This window comes from Prosopis cineraria, unplaced genomic scaffold, assembly GCF_029017545.1.
Source record: "Prosopis cineraria cultivar Desert tree isolate PC_DT_omini unplaced genomic scaffold, ASM2901754v1 PC1, whole genome shotgun sequence".
NCBI lineage: Eukaryota > Viridiplantae > Streptophyta > Magnoliopsida > Fabales > Fabaceae > Prosopis > Prosopis cineraria.
In genome coordinates this window covers 53,610,185-53,620,757 of record NW_026555332.1, presented here as the reverse complement: position 1 = coordinate 53,620,757, position 10,573 = coordinate 53,610,185, and the positions used below count along the sequence as shown (strand labels likewise).

At 34.1% G+C, this 10,573-nt stretch overlaps 1 protein-coding gene across 2 annotated transcripts; it reads left to right on the top strand.

Annotated features, from left to right (window-relative positions):
- The first annotated feature begins 3,056 nt into the window (after positions 1-3,056).
- LOC129318930 (actin-related protein 2) lies at positions 3,057-9,945 on the top strand. Of its 2 annotated transcripts, none has more exons than XM_054963950.1 (15): positions 3,057-3,228; positions 3,666-3,776; positions 4,159-4,293; positions 4,386-4,457; positions 4,562-4,640; positions 4,854-4,903; positions 5,341-5,444; positions 5,546-5,614; positions 5,697-5,760; positions 6,118-6,186; positions 6,346-6,429; positions 7,595-7,653; positions 8,523-8,589; positions 9,241-9,324; positions 9,475-9,945. In XM_054963950.1, exons 1-15 carry the CDS (start codon positions 3,187-3,189, stop codon positions 9,535-9,537), a joined length of 1,152 nt encoding a protein of 383 aa, XP_054819925.1. In that variant the 5' UTR covers positions 3,057-3,186; the 3' UTR covers positions 9,538-9,945. The 2 variants fall into 2 exon arrangements, with proteins under 2 accessions (XP_054819925.1, XP_054819918.1); XM_054963943.1 differs by having other exon boundaries at positions 3,058-3,228; positions 9,449-9,945.
- Positions 9,946-10,573: the final 628 nt, after the last annotated feature.

The following is a 10,573-nucleotide window of genomic DNA, read 5'->3' as shown; positions in this document are numbered from 1 at the left end:
AATTTGATTTAATAATTTTGGCCAAAATAAAAAAAATATTTAATACACTGTCTACATTTTTATTATTTTTTATGAGAGTTTTATGAATAAAAATTATCTATAAGGCAACCCCGTTATATAAATTTTAAATTATAGAAATTATATAATTAATTGCAAAGTCATATAATGTTTTAGTGAAAAATTAAAAGTTCTTAATATTTTAAAAGAAAAATTAAAGAATTAAAAAACTTAATGGATCAAACAATTAGAGCAAAATTAAAATAAAATTTTAATTTAAAATTAAAGAAAATTATAAAGATCTGCATACATATTTTTCTCATGGTAAAATACTAAAATTGAAGTGCCGAATTAAATACCATCCAATTTATGGAACAAAAAAATCACTCAATTTAATGGCCCCACACCAGCTAAAATATTCCAATTTTAGAAGAAGAAAAAATCAGTCTAGATTCATTGACCACACTTGATAAAAAAAAAATTGTTCCTTGAACTCAAAAATTTCATTTTAGATCAAGGATGGCGAAGTAAAATTAAAATGTTAAAGGAAATGATAAAATTAATCTTCTTTCAATTCTGAGCTCTACAACATCAAACAACCTCCCTTCATGGTCTCACTCCTCCTCATCTCCGTGGTGATTGCATTGCTACTCATAAATGCTGCAACTTTTGTTAGTTATTACATTCTCCATTGTGCCTCTCACCCTCCACGTCCCTCTAATCATAAGCTTTAGGCCTTATTTGATATGAGGAATTAAAAGGATGAGATTGTGATTAGGCAATGCCACTTTTTCATGCTTGGTGTGAGGGAGACATTTATATTATTTATGTATGTTGAATGCTTTTAAATGGTTGCTCAACTTGTGTGAAATATAATTATCTTAACTCAAGAGACGTGCCGCGCGCCTTAAGGCTAGTCTAATCTCCTTAAAAGATTAATATATGTTGTAATTATGGGTAGTGACTAAGGTCATTATAGAGGGCTTAAATGAATGAATTATTGAAAGGTGAGTGAGCTGTAATGTACAGTAGTGCAAGACTAGATCTAGAGAGCTTGCCACGAGTTGAAGGAAGAAGACGAGGGCTTTTGTGTCCTTTTAGTTAATTTTTGTTGGATTTAGGTGTTCCTTTTTTTTTAAAACAAAATCATGACATATCAAACATCATTTTAAAATATTCTCACTGCCAATCCCAATGCTAATCACGTTCTCAATCCCTTAAAATTTAATACCTTACACCAAACAGGGCCTTAATCTCTTTATCCAAACTATTGAAGGCTTCTAGCGATGAATGACGAAAAATAGTCCATGCAGAAAGCACAGGTGTAGAGATGCCCTTCCATTTGCTTGAAAAGTGGCTTGTTGATGATGTTGCTATGATCTCATCAAGTGAAGATGCAGGTGTCCATTTTTTCTACCTTGGTTCCATTTTAGACTTTGGAAGTTTATTTTCTCACTTTATAGCCTTGACTTAAGCCAGATTCCTTCTATTTTCAAGCCTTCTGGTGCCCTCAATGTAAATTCCTTCTTTTTCTTCTTCACCATCATCCCATTCTATTTGTGCTTAATTGACTGACTCATTGAAATAACAATATTGCACATGCTTTTGAATAGTCATCTCTGCCGCTATATTGCATTTTGTCTGCCAATTGAAGTTTCAAGAAAATATTAGGGGTTTGGAGAGAGATCTCTTCAATGATTTGTTGTAATTGGGGAGAATTACATCAAATGACCACTCAAAAAAATTATTTATATATAAGGACTAAAACAAAATAAATTATTATTAACATGAGAATATAACTTTTTTTTAAATGAGATTGTTAGTCCTTATCTGTGAATGATTTTATTGAATGGTCTTTGGATATGATTGTTCCTTGCAGTTATGAACAACTTCAAGTAGAGAAACAAGCAACTTTAGTATGGGTAATGAATAATTCATTTTACCTTGATTACAACATTTGGAATAAAATTAAGATTTAGTAACGGCACAAATAATTCTTAGAGAGCAATAAATAATTTCATGTAAGGAAGTGAACAATTTCAGCATGAGTAATGAACAAATTATTTTGCCATGATTACAACTCTTAGAAAAAGAATCAAAATTCAATAATGACACAGATAATTCTATTGGAATAATGAACAATTTTATGCAAGGAAATGAATGACTTCAACATGAACAGTGAACAACTCATTTGATCATGATTGCAACACTTGGAATGAAATCAAAATTAACTAATGGTATAAACAACTCACGTGTGATAATGAACAATTTCATGTAGGGAAATGAACAACTTCAATATGGGTAATGGATAATTTGTTTTTTCATGGTTACAACAATTGACAGAAAATCAAGATTCAATAATGGCACAAACAATTTCTATATGTCAATGAACAATTTGATATAGGAAAATGAACAGTTCATTTTACCATGATTACAACACATAATAAAATAAAATTTCAATAATGGCACAAACAATTCCTGCAAGTCAATGAACAATTTCATATAAGAAAATGAACAATTTCAGCATGGGTAACAAATTTTTATTTTACCATGATCACAACACTTGAAATAAAATCAAGTTTCAGTAATGATACAAATAATTTTTGCAAGTCAATGAACAATGTCATATAGGAAAATGAAAAATTTATTTTACCATGATTATAACACTTAAAATAAAATTGAGATTTAATAATGGTACAAACAACTCTTGTAGATTAACGAACAATTTTATACAGAAAAATGAACAAATTATTTTATCATAATTACAATACTTGAAATAAAATCACTATTCAATAATTGTGCAAACAATTTTTATAAATTAATGAACAACTTGATACAAGAAAATGAATAATTTCAATAGATAATTAGAAGGGATGAGAAACAATGAAATAATTTTATTATGTATTTTAATTTCACTTCATTATGCCTGGTCTAAAGTGAATTTAAATATGGTGAAGGGTTTTACATCAAATTTTCCAAAAGAAAATCAGAACGGCAATGAATCAGAAACCACAGTAATGCTGAAACGACTTCGTTTTATATAGCTCGAGTTGAGTAGACGCCGCACCAGACTGTAGACCCGCCTTGGCGGCATTTGCACGGCATTCCGGTTGAAAGCAAGCGACGGATGAAAGCAGTGCACGGTAACAGCAGGGGCCGCAGTGGCAGCTGAAGAAGAAGAAGCAAAACATGGAGAATAGAAACGTTGTCGTCTGCGACAATGGCACCGGGGTACCTCTCTCACGCTTTCCTACCATGCGATTGATTATGAATGGATCGCGTTGCTTTATCTGCCAAGAACCATTTACTTCTTTCTAGATCAAAATTGGTTGTTTGCTGCATAGCACCGAATGCGGTTCACCATGTGTCCCTCTTGGTGAAGTTTTTTTCGATCTGTTGATATTTTATTCAGAATTGACAATTTTTTTTTATCTGTCTCCCTTTTCATCTTTCTGGACGTTGCTAATTTTGTGTAACCACCGATGAGTGTTGGAAGTTCACGGTCGTTTAACATAACTCTCAGTATGGATTATCCTATCCTTTCGTGGCATTAACTTTCTATGCTTGAGATTTTTGCTGTTTAACTGCTTTGGGTGATTCTAACTTCTTTGTTGTCATGTGTGGAGTCTTTCTTCCCCTTTTGATGTTGGATTTTCTTCTGAATGCAGTACGTCAAGTGTGGTTTTTCCGGGGAGAACTTCCCCACCTCTGTATTTCCTTGCGTGGTGGGGAGGCCGATGCTTCGGTACGAAGAATCACTAACTGAACAAGAGCTGAAGGTGTGGCGCTCTTGAACCGACAAACCTTCTACGTATAAGGAAAAATGCCATAAGACACAATTATCTTGGCCAAAAAACTTAACTGATGGCTCATTATTTGAATAATGCTTGACTTGTCAAGCAGCAAGGCCTGATGCTGAAAATCATATAAGGGAAATCTAATGAGTCATATTGTTGATCGGATAATCTTAAAATTGGTGAGCAATGTATATATTTCTAGAAGGAAGCAAGGCCATTTGTTTTTGGGGAGTAAAGGAAGCGAGACTATGTTGATCTCCAAGAAGTGCTTGTTATCATGATTTTGCCCCGCTAAAGTTTATTGAATTAATATATTGCTAAAGTATATTATATCTTATGCTTTGGAATGCACTGTTTAATGTAGGACATTGTTGTTGGGGAAGCTTGTGCGGATTTGCGACATCAGCTTGATATATCTTATCCTGTCAATAACGGAATTGTGCAAAACTGGGACGATATGTGTCATGTGTGGGACCATGCGTTTTACAATGAATTAAAAGTAATTTATTATAACTTCTGATTTGTCTGCTGACAACTTCGTTTTGTACTGTTGTAATATTTACGGTCAACGCTTAACATTTTTTTGGATAGATTAATCCACCAGACTGTAAGATTCTACTCACAGATCCTCCACTTAATCCTTCAAAGAATCGTGAAAAAATGGTTTGTGTATCAATTCCAACCTTTTCCTTTTCTAGAAAAACTATTTTCTCTTAATATCTGAATATACCTGGAACATCATTGTTTTATGTAATTTGACTTGGCAGGTTGAGATGATGTTCGAGAAGTACAATTTTGCTGGAGTATTCATCCAAATCCAAGCTGTTCTAACATTATATGCTCAAGGTGCTTATAGAGATGATTAAGGTTGAACTTTTGTTTTTCAGTTTTATCTGATCCTTATTGTAGTTTACTCCCCAAAATTTGACCATGCACTTTGAAATTAGATAGTATAATTTCCAAGGATTTGTAAATGCAATATATACTACTTCCATGGACATTTCATTGGCATGTGATCTCTTTGTACCTACAATTTAACGTTTCCTTCTCTTGTCCCAGGGCTCCTGACTGGACTAGTTATTGACTCTGGTGATGGTGTCACACATGTGGTAATTAGCTTAGTATTACACTGACCTTTACGATGGGGCTTTGTTCTATCTCCCTTTTATTTATCTGGACAAATCAGTTTCTTGAACCAGGGCTTTAATATAGATTTTTTTTTTAATGATTCATGTCACTTGTATATGATAATTAACACTGCTTTCAAACTTTATACTGTACCGTACTTGTGCAGTTTATGGAAAATGAGATTTCATCAGCTTGGCAATTGGGTTTTGAGGGATTGTTATGCAGATCTTGCATCCCAAATCTTAGATGAAGTGAATAGCCAAACTGTCGAAATACTTAGCTTATTTTGTAATACTGTACATTAGTCTTGAGAAAGTGGATAATGTTCAAATTATCTAATATTTATTGTTGCTGCAACATGATTTATGATTTATATGCTTATTTGAAAAAAATGTTAATAGTGCAACTTTTAATCCAGGTTCCTGTTGTTGATGGCTATTCATTCCCACATCTTACAAAGCGAATGAATGTAGCTGGCCGGCATATAACATCATATCTTGTTGACTTGCTTTCAAGGAGGGGGTGAAAGCTAATTCCCTTCATTTCAGTTCTAATATGATGGTAACTGGATGTTTACATCACATGCTTAATGTCTAAATGGTGCAAAATTTTATTTCCTCAAGGTATGCAATGAATAGGAATGCTGATTTTGAGACTGTAAGGGAGATCAAAGAGAAGCTGTGCTACATAAGGTCAACACACAATCTCATTCTACTAAGTTTCCTGGGTTTCATGTTTTTCTTCCTTGTCATGGCTATATCTTTTTTTCTGCAGTTATGACTACAAGAGGGAATACCAGCTGGGGCTTGAGACCACGATACTTGTTAAGAATTATACTGTAAGTTTTATTTCTAATTTCTTGAAAACATTTAAGGGCTATTTCTGTGTAAATGGTCAATGATCCTGCAGGCAGTTTTGCTTTATATTGCTTAATTGAAGAGTTTTTTTTTTTTTTTTAGGAGATCCACTTTGCCTTATCCTATAATCTGTTCTTTTATGCGTTTCTTCTCATATAGTATTCATGCTTGTCTGTGAATTCATTTACATTTTTTTTTGTTTTAATGTATTTATTATGTTATATTGGGATGTTTTATTGTCTCCTACAGTTGAATATGGTATACATGCATGCATGAAGTAGGTGTCATGAATTTATTGTTTTCTTCAATGGTGCTTATTGATATACACTCATGATCAGCTTCCAGATGGAAGGGTGATTAAAGTAGGAACTGAAAGGTTCCAGGCTCCTGAGGCTCTGTTCACTCCAGTAGGTTCTCCTTGTCCATTTTATTTCAAGTTTTCCATTGCTAGCACGTAGATTCAATGTTGTAATGGTGATCATAGTTTGCCGCTGTATGGGTTGAAGAGCCTTTTTGCAGTGAAATTTGATGGTTTGTGATTGCCCAGAGGTTTATCCTTCTTTCAGGAGCTTATTGACGTTGAAGGGGATGGAATGGCTGATATGGTTTTCCGTTGCATCCAGGAAATGGATATTGACAACCGGATGATGGTGCAATATTATATTTGCTATTTACAATATTTAATATTGGTATCATATTGTTATGTTCGGATTTGAATACTTGTTCATAGATTGAAGTTTATCAACTTAAAGAGTGTGGTAAAAGAAATTGTGTTTAGCTACACTTTCTAAGCAAAACTTATGAAGGTATCTGAGGCACTACTTGCTATTTGATTTAACTGTTCTCTTCTAATGGTTATCTAAGTTATCAGCCATTCCTTTTATTGTTGTTTTCTTGTATCGGCATTGAATGGCAAATCTTATTTGGAAAACTCCTTCAGTGATTTCATTTGTTTTTCTTACTTTTAAGGATGTCAGATCATATTTTAAGGTTTTCTGGTGCTTTGAGATTGATTTTAGAGGGACAATCGTGAGACTAGCACTGGATTTCTTCACTTCTATAAAAATAAATAAATACTGAATTATTTCACTCTTAATTAGCTGAGCTTTTAATGTAATTGATTGGCATTTAGGGTGTGTTTGTTTTATGTAAAGTGATTTCTAGCAGACTGTCTTTTTCTAATCACTTGTCACAATCCTCTTTAGGCTTTCCTTTCTTAAGATGTAAATTATTTTTCAGAACAAATCTGATGCTAGAAAATTTTAAAGGATGCATTATTTTCTATGAAAATGTCTTGTTGGAAATTATACTTTCCTGAAATTATTTTCTTGCTAACGACTTTCTGCTGAAAATATTTCCAAAACCAAAGTTGGTTTCTGTAATTTAAAAAAAAAAAATCCCAAATGGATCCTTTTCACGGTATCTGAGCAAGTAGATATCAAACTTGAATTTGGAGCGTTACAAATTTCATGAGCAGTTTCTTGTTCCTCGCTAAATGACTTTCTGCATTAGAACTTAGTAGTTAGTGTTTTGTCACATCTCCTGAAGATCGCATATCTTCTCATGACATCCAGCACTTGAGCATAATGTTTCATTATATAATTGTCATCTGCATCTTTACGGGATAATCATTTTTCATGATTTTAATTAATATTGAAAAAGTCCCATCAATGCTTAAAACCACAAAATCCTAAGGATCTTATCTCAGTCTTGCTTCTAAGAAGTCTTGCCACCTTCGTTTTGTTTTGAAAATATCGTGGAATTTAATGCATATAATGTTGTAATTTATTTTTAAATTTGCCTTCCATTCTACAGCTATACCAGCATATAGTTCTGAGTGGAGGGAGCACAATGTATCCTGGATTACCAAGCCGGTAGTTTCTTTTTCCTTTACATTAGCTTAGATCGTTCTTGACTTTTTTTAGTTACTGATACTCGGGGTAAACATCTGATGTGTTAACATAGTGGTCATTGCATGGTTCTTCCCCCATTTCTATCTCGCTTCGTTCTCCATCCTAACTTATTGGTAGGGATTTTTCAATAGTAGATGTAAATGTTGATAAAATCCTCCATGTTTGGCTCCGTTTATGTAGTGGGCTTATTGATCATAGTTCAAAATTGTTATTCTAGTAACAGGTGATTCCATTTTTTTTTTAATGTCAGTTGATTGATTAATTTTTCTGTGGTTCCAAGCAGGATGGTAATTATAAAATAAATAATAAATGTCAGCTAAGGTAGTTATAAAATTTGAGTTGTTAGTAACTGTTGGGCCTTGTGTGAAGGGAGGGTCCTTGTACGAGAGGCTTTTGGCATAATGAGAAATCGAGTTCTGCTTCTTGACTCTTTCAACTCTCAATTTGTACCTCCCTATCTGTTCCTCTCTTCTCTTCGTGTTCTATTCTTTCTTCTCTTCTACTTTTCTTCCTACGTAGCACCATGATAGATGTAGTGTGAGTGAGGTGATTGCCAACTTTTATACCATATATAAGTTGAGTTGTCTAATTCATGTTAAGCTATGCATGTCTTGTGTTGGGTGATATATTTACCTATGGTTCAAATATTGAGTTTGGGACTATTATTACAATATTTGATGGCTTTTTCCTACACTCTTTAATTATTCTTATTTCTTGGAGCCGTTGACTCTTCTTTTCAGATGGTTTTAGCCTTCCTTTTCCTTAAATGTTGTGCTTCCAAGTCAAGATTGATAAAGATTTGTTCTCTTTGTCTCTCTGTCTTTGCTCAGACTGGAAAAAGAAATAATGGATCGTTATCTGGATGTTGTTCTGAAGGGCAACCGGGATGGTTTGAAGGTAAACTTAGGTTTTCTAAATTTTTTGTGCTTTTCGGTTTACATATTTCCTTGTAGTGCCAAAGGCAAATGAGTACTGAATCTAATTTAGCAAGAAGTTTAGTATTGAACAATGAATGCACTATTACATCAGACGTTGCCCTGAGTGTTGTTACCCATTGGAATGTGAAGTTTGATGAAAGAGTTGTTCAAAGGGAGGATGATGCTAGTGGATAAAAGTTCGCAGAATTTTCCATGTAAAAGGGAATAAGGATGACGCACTAGAATTAACTTGTAGTTAACTTCGGCCTTGTGGCCTAATGGGCATGCATCATGGCTTAAGGCAATAAGGTGTAAGTTCGATCCCTGATTGTGGCCAAATGCCCCTTACGCTGTATGATCTAACAAGAAGAGGACAAAATATGAAATTACATCTGAAGCTCCTTCAGCCTCACTATGCCTTGATTTTCTTTCTACATAATTCATGTTTTTGAATTAAAGATACGCAGACTTGGTAGTCTAGGTCCTTCTCAAGAGAGAGACTGAACTTAGACCTAGAATCATGCTATTTTTTTTTTGGGCCTGGTATGAGCATGAGTTAAGCTAACATTTCATGGACTCTTCCCCCCCCCCCAAAAAAAAAAAAAAAATTCCCCCACTCTTCGGTGTTTAGAAACTTCGGTTACGAATTGAGGATCCACCACGAAGGAAGCACATGGTATATCTTGGAGGAGCTGTCCTTGCTGGAATCATGAAGGTTTGTGTTTTAACTGGACCTTTGTCATCCATCTCCATGATCGCTCTGGAAAATGTTTGTGCGTTCTACCAACCTGAACTATGATTATCTAAACTAGTCAAGTTCTGGTGGTTGAAACACCCAGGATGCACCTGAGTTTTGGATTAACAGGGAAGACTATCTGGAAGAAGGAGTTGCTTGTCTAAGCAGGTGTGGCCAGGCATGACTTTATGAAGTCCGTTACCCTCTCAAATTTGGAGGACCTTTTTCGGAATCAAAAATACACTCAGGGTGAATGGTGAACATTTCAAAGTTGTTAAAACTACTCCAATAACGTCATACATCAATTGCTGCCCTGCATAGCTGTCCCCAGAGCTCTTGGAGGCTGTAATTTTGACTCGTGATAGTCTATGCATTCATGCTTCTTGATCGATGGGACAAAAGAATCTTGTATCCTCTTGTTTTCGGGACAGAGCTGCTGTAAATTAATTTGTTGCCCTAGAAATGATTAGTAAAGAACAATTTATTTGTGTATTTTGAAAATGTTCTTTGTTTGTTTTACTACTTCCTAGAGATTCCAACATTTGCAAGTTGAGAATAGCCAAGCAAAATGTTATAGTAATTTCTAATTTTCTTCACGCATGTTTCCGTGTCTTGGAAGTCTGGGTTAAGCTGGCTTATTGATCCGAGTCAGGAGAAGCTTCTTGCGGCGTTTCTTTCAACATCAAACGATTTTTCCTTTTTTTACACGCATGTTTCCATTTGGGATGAAAGCCTAGGGACCCCATTTTTTAGCATTTTTTTATTTTTTATTTTATATCCGCAAGGCAAAGTAGAAGCGAGCTGGGCGTGGATGAATTGAATTATATCGGAGGTTTCTTTCTAATAGTTTTACTGTTGTTTCAAAATAATTGTTGCTTTAAAAGTTTTATGAAATATTAATTATTTTTCTTTAAAATTTTATTTTTTAAATTAGGAGGGCGTGAACCCTTTATCGCGATGTTAATTCTATTTTAATGACGGTATTTAGTCAAACACCGTTAATTCTATTTTATTGATAATTATTTTAAAGTAGATGAAGAGTATGAGTGTTTGTGTGCGTGTGTTCGTTCTGATGAAGGTGTGTGTATTTTTACCAGAAGATGAAGTGTGTTTTTAGAAAGGAAGGACGAACCAGGGTTCAGTGAGGAAAGTTGCTCTATTTTATTTTAGTATTTTGGCCTGAATGAGGAAAGTTACTTTAATACTTACTGAGTTAATGGGTTTTATT